General features: G+C 25.0%; 8 protein-coding genes across 8 annotated transcripts; 7 read left to right on the forward strand and 1 right to left on the reverse strand.

Moving 5' to 3' along the window:
- Window positions 1-813: 813 nt before the first annotated feature.
- On the forward strand, window positions 814-2,151 carry EHI_093690 (uncharacterized protein; the record flags this gene model as incomplete). The annotated part of the gene is made up of 1 exon (XM_652211.1): window positions 814-2,151. One exon carries the CDS (start codon window positions 814-816, stop codon window positions 2,149-2,151), a length of 1,338 nt encoding a protein of 445 aa, XP_657303.1.
- A 674-nt stretch (window positions 2,152-2,825) lies between these two features.
- EHI_093700 (myb-like DNA-binding domain containing protein) lies at window positions 2,826-3,311 on the forward strand (the record flags this gene model as incomplete). The annotated part of the gene is made up of 1 exon (XM_642832.2): window positions 2,826-3,311. One exon carries the CDS (start codon window positions 2,826-2,828, stop codon window positions 3,309-3,311), a length of 486 nt encoding a protein of 161 aa, XP_647924.1.
- Window positions 3,312-3,431: 120 nt separating this feature from the next.
- EHI_093710 (CXXC-rich protein) lies at window positions 3,432-5,017 on the forward strand (the record flags this gene model as incomplete). Its single annotated transcript, XM_652209.1, has 4 exons — window positions 3,432-3,945; window positions 4,001-4,240; window positions 4,306-4,593; window positions 4,659-5,017. The coding sequence occupies 4 exons, from the start codon at window positions 3,432-3,434 to the stop codon at window positions 5,015-5,017; spliced, it is 1,401 nt and encodes a 466-aa protein (XP_657301.1).
- A 275-nt stretch (window positions 5,018-5,292) lies between these two features.
- On the forward strand, window positions 5,293-6,951 carry EHI_093720 (cell cycle control protein, putative; the record flags this gene model as incomplete). The annotated part of the gene is made up of 1 exon (XM_652208.1): window positions 5,293-6,951. The coding sequence occupies one exon, from the start codon at window positions 5,293-5,295 to the stop codon at window positions 6,949-6,951; it is 1,659 nt and encodes a 552-aa protein (XP_657300.1).
- Window positions 6,952-7,052: 101 nt separating this feature from the next.
- Window positions 7,053-8,330, forward strand: EHI_093730 (uncharacterized protein; the record flags this gene model as incomplete). Its single annotated transcript, XM_652207.1, has 1 exon — window positions 7,053-8,330. One exon carries the CDS (start codon window positions 7,053-7,055, stop codon window positions 8,328-8,330), a length of 1,278 nt encoding a protein of 425 aa, XP_657299.1.
- Window positions 8,331-8,485: 155 nt separating this feature from the next.
- EHI_093740 (uncharacterized protein) lies at window positions 8,486-9,495 on the forward strand. Its single transcript, XM_652206.2, has one exon. The coding sequence runs from the start codon at window positions 8,490-8,492 to the stop codon at window positions 9,477-9,479; it is 990 nt and encodes a 329-aa protein (XP_657298.1). The 5' UTR covers window positions 8,486-8,489; the 3' UTR covers window positions 9,480-9,495.
- Window positions 9,496-9,549: 54 nt separating this feature from the next.
- EHI_093750 (uncharacterized protein) lies at window positions 9,550-11,292 on the reverse strand (the record flags this gene model as incomplete). Its single annotated transcript, XM_652205.2, has 1 exon — window positions 9,550-11,292. The coding sequence occupies one exon, from the start codon at window positions 11,290-11,292 to the stop codon at window positions 9,550-9,552; it is 1,743 nt and encodes a 580-aa protein (XP_657297.2).
- A 470-nt stretch (window positions 11,293-11,762) lies between these two features.
- Window positions 11,763-12,437, forward strand: EHI_093760 (Ras family GTPase; the record flags this gene model as incomplete). The annotated part of the gene is made up of 1 exon (XM_642769.1): window positions 11,763-12,437. One exon carries the CDS (start codon window positions 11,763-11,765, stop codon window positions 12,435-12,437), a length of 675 nt encoding a protein of 224 aa, XP_647861.1.
- Between the last annotated feature and the right edge of the window lie 50 nt (window positions 12,438-12,487).

Genomic DNA, 12,487 nt, shown 5'->3' on the forward strand with positions numbered 1-12,487 from the left:
TTTGCTTAAAGAATATACTCTTAAAAGGTGGTACTTTAGACATTTTTAATGTGTAATTTAATAAAATAGTACTAATGAGTACTAATGATATTAATCATTATTAAATATGTTAAACATTATCTTTTCATAAAGGATGTACAAAATGAGTGTTGTAAGAAAGTTATAGTTATACTTATTTGAACTTACTTTAATTACATTAAAAAATCGAATGAGTTTAAGTATTGATGAGTATATTAAAACTTATTGAAATTAATTAGAATGAACTTAACATCATTGTCTTTATTTATCTATTATTTAAAAACATAACACACAGAAGATATTCAAAAAGCAATGATAGTTGAGTTAAATGCATGAATTAACTATTTTAATCTTATTTTAATCTGTTTCTCATGTCAGCATTAGAATAACGTATGTTTAATAAAAAGAAGTGCTACATAAAATATGTATTTTATTTGGTTAATTATTTGGTTAAGCAGAAACACATATTTTAGTTTTGACAAATAGCATTAATTTGTTTTATTAATCCTTTGATAAACAAAATAAAGAAATAACATTTTTTGATAAAAAAATATTTTTTTGAGAAACCATTCATCTCATTCATTCAAAGTAAAAATGATTTAATCATTCTAACTTAAAAATAATATAATCTAATAAAACTTAAATAATGTTATTTTTAGTAATAGTATATTATATTATTGTTATAAAAAACAAAAAGAACTTATAAAAATATTATTTCTAGTTGGTTTTGGTGATGACATTTTTAATGTTATTTAACTTCTTCAAAACGAAACTTAAACTTTAAAATTAATAAAAATGTCACAACTTGATGTTAGTTCATTGATGGTTGTTGTTGAATATTTCAATGAACTTAAAGCGTTGAAAGAATTTATTTTAATCAATAAAAAATGTCAAGATGTATTGTTATCATTTAAAGTTAATCCTGAAATCCATCAACATATATCAACTGAACTACTTCGTTTCTTTCCTCATATACAAACACTTTCTTGTTCATTTGAAGATTACCAACAATGTCAAATCATATCTGAGTATGATTTGTACAGGTTTAGAATTGAACGAATTCCATTTGAAAAGATTTTACCATTTTATAACAAAGTGGCGATATTAAAAATTGGTGTTTACAATGGAACTTCACCTATTCTTCCAACTCAGTTTAATACAAAAAATTGGACATCATTACAATCACTTGAAATTAATGCAAATTCGCAAATTGAAACATTAGAGTATCCAGAAACACTTACTCGATTAAAATTTGCTGAATGCAAAAATTTAAAAAGTATAATAGGGTCTAATCAACTTAAAATGCTACGACTATATGATTGTAAGTCTATTTCAATGATACCTAATGTATTTCTCACTCGTTTAGAACTTATGAAATGTGGTTCATTTAAATTTATTGATGCAACTCCTTACATAGATTTAAGACATATTATTATTAGTGAATGTTCTTCTCTTTTAGAACTTTCTATTCCTAATTCAGTATCAACATTAGAATTAGATGGATGTACATCATTACAACGATTAGAACTTTCATCGAATCTATCAAAAATCAATTTTTATTATTGTAACAGAATTAGGTCGTTTAAAATTCCTACAAAAATAACATCTCTACGTCTAAGTGATTTTGAATTATTGTCAAAAATTGAGGGTATTGAATTATGTAAGAATATCCAAGAAGTCAAATTAGTGAATTGTAATCAATTAATAAATTTCAATATTCCATTAACACTTAGTACTCTTGAATTAAAAAATTCATTGTCATATTATAAGAGGCTAGACCTTTCTTGTGTTAATAATCTTTTATCAGCTTCTTTTATTGACTGTTTAACTCTTGAAGAAATTAATTTCCCAATGCATTTTTCTAATTTATTCATCGATCATTGTGAATCATTAACAACTCTTCTTTTACCATCTTCATTGACTAAAGTAAATATTACAAAGTGTGGGTTATTACAGACTATTAAAACGAAAGCAATGTGTGAATTAATTGTTCAACAATGTAACATTTTATTTAAATTAGAAACACCAAATATAATAAAATGTTTATATTATAATTGTCCATTGTTATCTGTTGACCAACTCAATACAAATAAGAACAACAGAGTTATTAAGTTATCCTCACTTTACTTCTAATTTATTTATTTTCATATAATTAAAAACTTTTCATATTAAAAATTTTTTAATAAAAAACCTTCAACAAATAAATCATTATAAAATCAAATTTATGTAGAAAGATTAATGTTTCATAATTGAAGTTGTAAAAAAAAGATGGAAGGTAAGTGATATAATTCTTTTGGCTTTTCTGTTGTACAATATTTCAATTAGTTATTAAATAGATATAACTCAAATTAATATCTCCGCTGTTCTTTCAACAAAATCTTAAGAATGACTCTTTAAGGGATAAACTCCTTGAGAGCTAATTCATAAGAGAATGAAGAAAGTCATCTAAATAAAATACATAATATTTCTTAAAAACAAACAGAGTAATGGCAAGTATTTTATAAGCGGAGATTAGTAAAAAGATTAAAAAGGGCCTTTAATAGGTTTAATAGGAAGTTCAAATCCAAACAACTTTTAGCGGAGATTGAGACTTGGAAAAGTTAATCCCGAACGTTACAAATTGCTGGACATTTTTTATTCTTTAAAAATAATGAAAAACATAAGAATATTCTTACAATTCAATTGCGTAAACTACAAAGATTTAATAAATATGGGGGTTGAATTGTTTTCAAAACTTCCAAGAAAAGAAGAGAAGATAAAAAGGAAAGAATTAAGAGATGAAATAGAAAAGAGAAAAGGAAAAGAATATGCAAATGTCAGTAGAAATGAATGAAATAGAAAGTCTTGTATGTGAGTCAGGGAATGAAGAGAAAAGAAATGAAGAGAAAGAAAGAAAAGGAAGAAAAGAAAGAAGACAAGGGAAGATGTGGACGAATGAAGAAGATAATAAATTGATGAGAGGAGTAGAAAGATATGGAGAATCGAAGTGGGTAGAAATATCAAAAGAAGTAGGAAGTCGAACAAGAAAACAATGTAGAGAACGATATATTAATCATTTAAAACCGAGTATAGATACGAGTCAATGGAAAAGAGAAGAAGATGAAATTATTTTACAACAACATTCAGTTTTTGGGAGTCATTGGTGTTCAATTGCAATGTATTTAAATAACAGGACAGCACGATCAATTCGGAATCGTTATTATTCATTAATTAACAAAAAAAGCAATTCATCATGTTTTAAACCATCAACTATGACTCATTATAAGATATTAACTTCTTCTTCTTGGTTTTAATTCTTCTTCATCTCATTCTATTTTGTTTTTCTTCTTTTTTTTGTTTTTTTTTTGTTATTGAAGATAATAAGAGAAGAAATAAAAAGAATATTCTAAGAGAAGAATAAACTTAAAAATTCAATGTTGCTTTTACTTATCTCACTTACAACAGCAATCGATGTTAGTTGTAATATTTCTTTTTGTCAAGAATGTAAAGAGGATCATTGCTCACTTTGTATGGATGGATTTTTGCTTCAAAATGGTGAATGTGTTTATGGAAGATCAGTAATAAAACATTGCAAAACTATTAAGAATAATAGGTGTTATAAATGTTTTGATGGATATCATATTCATCATGGGGAGTGTGAAAAAAATGATATTTTATGTGTTGAATATCATAAAGGACATTGTCAAAAATGTAGAGAAGGATATACATTAATTGGTGATGAATGTAAAAAGTGTAATGTTCCAGGATGTGTTGATTGTGATGGTGATGTAAACAAATGTAACTGGTGTTATCATCAATTTTTAAGAGTTAATGGATCATGTATTCAAACAATTGATGCTTGTGATACTTATGTTAATCCATTATTTGAAAAATCACCTTGTTTAACTTGTAGAGAAGCATATTGGATTGAAGATGGAAAGTGTGTTAGTTTGTTCTTTTTAATTCATTTTTATTTAAAAAAGAAAAGCGTTCAATAAAATAGAAACCCAAATTGAACATTGTATGTCAGTAAATAAAGCTCATTTATGTGGTACATGTTATGAACCATATGAGGTCAATGAAAATGGAACAGCTTGTGTTAAAAAAGAGAAAAAACAAATTGATGGGTCTGAATTTAATTTATATGTTAGATGTGAATTATTACAATTAGATATTCCAGAATGTATGAAATGTGATGATGGATTTTATAGAAGTAATAAAACTGGAGAATATAAATGTCATGGTTTGTTAAATATAATAAAAAAAAGAAATACAAATAATATTCAAATAATAATACTTAATAAATAGAATGTACTGTATCTGATAAAACAACATGTGAAGGAAAAGATAAAGATAGTTGCAGAAAATGTAATTCAGATTGTTCATTTGTTAATGGAAAATGTGAACTTACTAATTGTGCAGAACATTCTCTTCCATATGATAGTATTCCATCTAAATGTAAAAGATGTAAACCAGGGTATATTCCTGTTGATTTTGAATTTTGTAAGAAAAGTGATGGATGTTTAAAAAAAGTAGGAGACAAATGTTCTGAATGTTATGATAATTATTTTATAACAAAAGACTTTTCATGTGAACGTTTGTTATTTTATTTTAATTGTTTATTGTCTTCTATTTAATAATTCTTAAATTAATGATTACAGCATGTGATGTCTCTTGCCAAACTTGTTCTAATTCTGCTAAACAATGTACAAGTTGTGTAAATGAAGGATATTCACATAGTTATGAAACTTGTGAAGTATGTAGTGATACTGGATGTAGTAATTGTGATGAAAATAAAGATTTTTGTACACATTGCTATGATGGATATAACATTGATGAAAATGGAAAATGTGTATTAAAATGTTTTGAAACTGATGGTAAAGTTTGTACAATTTGTCGTGATATGTATGATGGTAAATACAACTTTTATTTACCAACAAATGGTACTTGTGAAAGATATTCAGAAATTGCTAAAAAGTTAAAAGAAAAGAAATGTGAGAATGATGTTTGCACTGAATAAAAAACTATTTCCTAATTGAATTTCTTTTCTCGTAATTGAATTTTATTTACTAAAAAAGAATAAGTTATTAAAAATAGTATAATAACATTTTTTTATAACTAAATTATAATATAAATAACGTTTTTCTTTTTTAAATCAAAATTAATTTTATTTTTATTCAACTATAACATTTTTTTTTTACTATCAAAATAAAAACAAAAATTAAATAATAATAAAAATATTTTGGGTTGTATAACAATTATTTTTCTTTTATTCAAAAAAAAAAACAGTTGAACATGACACAACAAGAAGACGACAACAATTACTCAAATGAAATAAACTCTCCACAAATGGAAGAAATCAAAACTGATATACAAATGAATGAAGAAAAAGAAGAAAAAATTGAAAAACAAGAAAATAAGAGAATAGAAAAACCACAAACGAGAAAAGAAAGAGAAGAATATCAAAAACAAAGTTTTATTGCACTAAAAAGAACATTAAATGGATTAGTAAACAAAGTTAGTTTAAGTAATATTAAAACAATTATTGTAGAATTATTTAAAGAAAATTTAGTCCGTGGAAAAGGGTTATTTGTTAATTCAGTGATAAGAGCCCAAGACGCTGAACCAAATTTTTCAAATATTTATGCTACTTTAATTGCAGTAATTAATACAAAAATTCCAGCTATTGGAGAATTAACAATACACAGAATAATTCATCAATTTAATTTAACAATTAAAAGAGAAGAAGAAGATGGATCATTAAGAAAACTTCAATTTATTGCACAACTTACAAATCAACAAGTCTGTTCAGTCACATTACCTCTTCAAATATTAATTCAATTAATGAAAAATCCAACAGATGAAAATATTGAAAAAGTAGTGACATTATTATTAAATGTTGGAGAATATTTTGATTCAATAATAAAAGGAAAAATTCAACCAATTTATGAGCAATTAAGAGGAATTGTTTCTAGAAAGAAGGCTTCAGAAAGAATATATTTTAAAATTAATCAACTTTTAAATGAACGAAGGAATGGTTTTATTAATTATCCTTCAGTAATAGAAGAATTAGACCTTATTGAAGATGAAGATAAAATTACTCATACTGTTGATTTAACTACACCATTAAATACAATGGATGAACTTAATCTTTTTAAATTTGATGAAGAATTTGAACAAAATGAAAGAAAATGGGAAATTAAAAAAGCAGAGATTATAGGAGAAGAGAGTGAAGAAGAAGAAGACGATGATAACCAAATACAAGAACAACAAAAAACAAAAGAAGAAACAGAAATTGAAAAATTTGATGATCAAACAGGAGCAGAAGAGATATTTTTAAAGAAAAAGATTTATATTACCATTATGTCATGTTATAATTTTGAAGAATGTGTACATAAATTATTGAGTCTTAAATTAAGAGAAGGTGAAGAAAAAATATTAGTAGAAATGGTTATTGAATGTTGTTCTCAAGAAAAAACTTATAAAAAATATTATGGACTTGCCTCTGAAAGGTTATGTGTTTTACACATTTTATATAAAAACCTTTTTATTGATCAATTTAAAATTCAATATCAAACTATTCATCTAAAAGATATGAATCAAATACGTAATATAGCAATGTTATATTCATATCTTTTTTATTCAAATGCTATTCCTTGGGAACTTTTTTCAATTATTAAATTAACTGATGATGATACTACATCTTCTTCACGTGTATTTCTAAAAATTATGTTTCAAAACTTATTTGAAGAAATGGGAATGAAAGAATTTAAAGAAAAACTTTTCTCAAATGAACTTCAAGAAAGTGTTAGAGGAATGTTTCCAACTGAGGACAAAGAACATATTATTTTTGCTTTTAATTTCTTTAAAGGAATTGGATTAGTAGAATTAGCTAAACCATTACAACAAAATTATTTAGCATTAAAAGAAAAAATGAAGAAAGAAAATGATTGAATTTTTTGTTATTCAAAAAAAATGTTATTTAAAAAAAAAAAAGAAAAAAGAAAAAGACAGAAAAAAGAACTAAAAGGAATATTATATTATTAATAAAAAAAATGATGTTGATTTATTTAAATTTAATAATTGTAATATGTTCTGCAAATCAAATTAATGGAAATACTAATAATGAATGGATGTCATTAAGAACACTCATTGCAAATGATAATAATATTGAACAATTAAAATTAATAAATAAACAAAGACTAAAAAGATTAAATGATATTGAAGAAAAATATATGAAAGCAACACAACGTTCAAGAAATTATGAACGAGAAATGGCAAAAAGAGATAAACAACAATTAGAAATTAATAAAGAAATTCATGAACGAGCAAATGCATTTAATTTAAAATGGATGAAAAGTAATATTAAAGGAACATGGAATAGAAAAAGAACTTCTGAAAGAAATAATTTTAAAGAACAAACAGAAAAAGTTATTCCAAGTGAATATTTATTAAAAGCGTCACCAATTGACAAAAATCCAGTATATTTAAAAATGATTCAAAAAAATAAAATAAGAGAAAAAGCACATAAAGAATTTATGAAAAAAAATGGAAAAACATGGAGTGAAACTGAATCACTTTTAAATCAAATTAATGGAGTTGTTGGAAAAGTAAATGAACTTGAAAAACAACGTAAATTAAGAAAGAAATATTCTAAACCAAAATATGTAAAAATTGTATATAAAAATAATGGTCCACAATATTATCGTAAAAGATATATTCATAAACCAATTACTCCTTATATTAATACTTATTATAATAAACCTTTTACTCATAAAATTTATAAAAAAGTTATTAAATCTATTCATCACAAACCTATTAAATATGAATTTAATAAAGATAAAAAATTTAATGCTTTTCTTCATGACGATACTTGGAAAAATCAAATGCAATTGAAATGGAAAGAATATGAACAAAAAAGACTTAGCTCTAAAGAACATGAACAAATTACTCGTGATATTAAAAAAATGGAATTAGAAGAAAAAAACGCTTTAAATGAAATTAAAACTCGAATGACTCAATCAGAAAAAGAACTTCAAAAACGTTCAGAATTACTTAAAAAAGCTTTACAACATGAAAGAGAAATGAGTGAAAAAAAAATTGCTAAAGAAATTCAAAAAAAAGCTGTTGAATTCGCAATTGAAAGAAATAAATTAAGAAGACAATTTAAAGAAACTATGAACTCTGCTTTTAAAAAATTACAAGTTGAATATACTACTAATGGATCAGAAAAAGTAGATAATTCAAATGAAATGAAAGAATTGAAACTTTTAACAAAAAAAGTATTAAAAAACTTAAGTACTGATGAAACACCTGTTTCAATTCTGATTTAACCAACTCATAAATTTATTGTTTTGTTTTAATATTTTGTATTAAATAACAAATAATAAAAATAATAAAAAAATTAAAAAATTATTGTAAAAAAAAAGAAGAATCTTTTCATTGATTTTAGATAAAGAACTTAAAACTAAAATTTATAATTTATTTTATTAATGAAGTTAATCATTGTTTTACTTTGTGTTATTTTGTGTTTTGCTCAACAAAGTCAAGAAAATAAACCTGAACCTTCTCGTGTTCATGCTGGTACTGCCCAAAGACAATTAGACAAAGTCCAAAGTGCTTCAAAACAAAGCCAAAATTCAGTAGAATTCCATCACAGCCATTTTGTTGAAGAACTAACCGTTTCAAAAAAAGTATTGGAAGAAACAAGAAATACTATTGTAAATGGACAAAAGAAAGTTACTGATATTGTTGGAAGTATTGTTAATGGAAAACTTCAAGAAATTAATAATTTACAATTAACAGCTCCTGTATCTTCACGTTCAAATATTAAGAATTATATTGATGCTCTTGATAAAAGTGTTAAATTAGAAAAAGAGACTCGTGTTAAATCACTTTCTGATAAAATGAAAGTACACACCCAAAAATTAACTGAAATGGAAAAAACACTTCAAGAAGCTGAAAACGCTGAAAAAGTTGCACATGACACTGCTTCTAAAACAATTCTTGAAATGTCTACTAGTGCTTCTGAATCATTAAAACAAGCACAACAAAACCCTGAACATAAAGGAGATCTTAAAGATGTTAAGATTCAAACAAGTCAAGGAGGAGTAGAAGTTAAACAAACATTCCGTGAAGAAGAACATAAACAAAGAAAGACTGTTAAAGAAATTAAAAGGCAAATAAGATTACTTCGTGAAGCAGCTCAAAAAGAATTTAATGAATTTAAAGAGAATTTAAAAACAAAAATTCAAGAAATGTTTGTTGACTCTAAAACTAAAATATCTAAAGTTATTTCTGACGCTCTTGAAAAAGCACAAGCAGAAAAAGATGCTAAAGAAGAAAGTGCTGAACAAAAAGCTAAACAAGCAGCTGGAATGAACAATGGAGCTTCTACTCAACCAAATAAAAAATCTGGAAATCAAATTCCAACACAAACACCAGTACAAAACCAAGCACCAAATTCCCAACAAACACACTAAGTGAAGTTTTTAAACCAAGTTCAATAATATAGTTAAATTTTTTTATTATCTAAGTATTAAATTAATAATATTATTCATTTTGCAATACTTTAAAGAAAGAAATAAGGTCAGCATAATCATCTCTTTGTATTTTTGATGGATTACTAAATATTAATTGTCTCATTCTATCTTCCGATCTTGGAAATGCACCAAAATATTTTCTAAGATCATCAAGTGTAAAAATTGGCATAAAGTAGTTTGGTAATTCATTATTAAATATTGACCAATTAATTTCATCTTTTCTTATATTTATCATTACCTTATATTCTTGATCATTTTGAAGTTCAAATGATTGAGGTAATTGTTCAATTGCTTTTACAGCTTGTTCAAAAGTATCAAAATAATGCATAAATAATGAATCATTATAATCACCCATTTCTTTAATAAAGATGATATTTGACCAAATTTGAGATAAGTCAGCTTGTATAATTGTATATAATAATAAAGGTAAAAATGGTTTACTATTCACACATTTTAAACTTATATAATAACACGTTTGTTCTACTGCTTTTAAAGCACAATAAATACACATAATCTTTTCTGAAGGAGACCTAACTGCATCAAGCTTCCTAAAAAATTTAATAGGAATAGCAAGTATTTTATTAAGAAATTCAATTGGACCATCATAACCAAAAAATTTAGGTTGAAGACATAAATAAGATGTACAGGTAGAATGACAAATTGAGTCAAATATTACTGGATCTGTATAATCTAAATTTTCTAGTTGAGAAATTGAAGGAGGCCATAGATATCTAAATAATTTATTATAAAGAAATACTTTTAAATTTGATGAAAATGTAATAAAATTAAATCCATTATCATCTTGCCATATTACATTATTTTTTACTTTTTCAGATACTTCTTTAATAAATGAATTAATCATTTGTTTTCTTTCACTTAAAAATTTTTCTTTTGCAAGACTAGGAAATTCAATAATAAATGTCATAATTTTCTTTTCTAATTCAGAATTACATTCTGAAGATAATCGAGAATGAAATTTTGCTATTTCCATTTCATTTTCTCTTAAATTGTTAATTCGTGTTTCTGTACAGTCAATATGAAAATAATGGGGAAATGCTCCACTTCTTATTTGTGGATCATTTTTTTCATCTTCTTCAATATTTGGTATTTGTTTTCTTAACTCATCAAATGAATTTTGTAATTCCATTAATATTTTATACATAGTTGTAGAAGGTGGTGAACTAAATTGTGATGGTTTCATTTTCCAGGACCATGGTAATGAATTATTACATATAGGAAATTTGATTGATATGGTAATAATATGATTCCCGTTATATGTAAATTCATCAGCTCCACTTGCATGTGTTGTAAATATCGGGTCATTCGTTGGATATGACTGTAATAACTCTGCTAATATATCAGGTCGATGATTATTCGTTTGTGCTCCGTTGAATATTGTTATTACCTGTTCTTCAAATTTACCACATAACCCATTTAATGTAACAAACATCATTGTTTTAGGAGATAAATGGATTAAATGAGTTTCAACAATTGCTACTGAAATAGGAATATCTTTGATAATATCAAGTGGTGGCAATAATAAAATGATATTAAAATGAACAACATATCTCATCAGATTTTTGTTTGATATTAAATAATTGATAAGTGGGTGATTAACCATAGTTTCAGTCGGTTCAACAGAGCCACTACTTTGTTCTCCTCCTTTTGAATTTCCTACTATTTTTGACCATCCTCCAAATGCACTTCCAATAGATAATGACGTCCTTGAATATTGTCGTTTAATTCTTTGCATAAATCCTAATTTTTAAGTTTTATTTTTATCATCTTTGAATAACATAATATTTTTTTTTGTTATTGTGATGTATTTATAGAATACCATTTCTATAAATAACACATAACAAAAATGAACAATAATCTATAAATACAACACAAAAACATAAAACAAGAGTCAACATTTACAATTAACATTTATTTATTTAATATAAATTATTAAAAAATATTATTTTTAATTTAAAAAACTTCATTCGGCTTTTTTTTAGTTAAATTAAGAGATAAATGTAAAACAATTTGAAAAATTAGATATTATTATAGGATATTTCTGATTTATAGAAGTACTTTACTTTTAATAATAAATAATATCCATCCTTTTTTTTCTATTTTTAATAAATGAAATTTCTGCTATTCTAAAATTAAAACAGTAGATATTACATTCACTATATTTAAAGACTTGTTAAAATAAACTCATTAATTTAATTAACTCTAATGAATACTGTTCGTGTTACTTTTATTGGTCATCCTGCTACTGGAAAAACTGCTCTTATTAAACAATATTTATATCATAAAACCATTAATGAATATCTCCCAACAATACAAGACACTTACAATAGTTTAATTACTGTTGATGGGTACAAAACTGAAGTTACTCTTGTCGATACTTCAGGTGAAGAAGAATTTCATTTACTTCGAGACAGTGAACTTACTCGAACTGATTACCTTGTTTATGTTTATTCTGTAACTGATTTGGGGTCATTTGTTAATGCTCAAGAAGACATTGCAGAATGTCTTTCTATAATAGCTAATAATGGGAACAAAGGATATCCATCAATTCTTATTATTGGTAATAAATGTGATGCTAGTCATCGTGTTATTTCACCAGAAGAAGGTGAGAAATTAAAAAATAAAATTCAAAAGGTTTGTCCATGTGCCTTCTTTGAAACATCAGCTACAACAAATCTAAATCTTCAACGTGTGTTTAATACATTTGTTACTGGAATATCTACTTCTGAACACAAAATGAATGAAACAAAAGAACAAGATAAAAAATACAAAAAACCAGTTGCTTTTAAAACTACTCTTGAAGATTTAGATCGTCCTCTTTCTCATCAAAACAGATTTATTGCCTTTTTCTCACCAAGAAGAAAAAATGAAAAACGATAAATGAATGAATAAAAGTAGTGTTATCCAAGTAATGTATTTAATCAATTGAA

The sequence above is a fragment of the Entamoeba histolytica genome, genomic scaffold, assembly GCF_000208925.1.
Source record: "Entamoeba histolytica HM-1:IMSS scf_1104750517729 genomic scaffold, whole genome shotgun sequence".
In the NCBI taxonomy this organism is placed as follows: domain Eukaryota; phylum Evosea; order Mastigamoebida; family Endamoebidae; genus Entamoeba; species Entamoeba histolytica.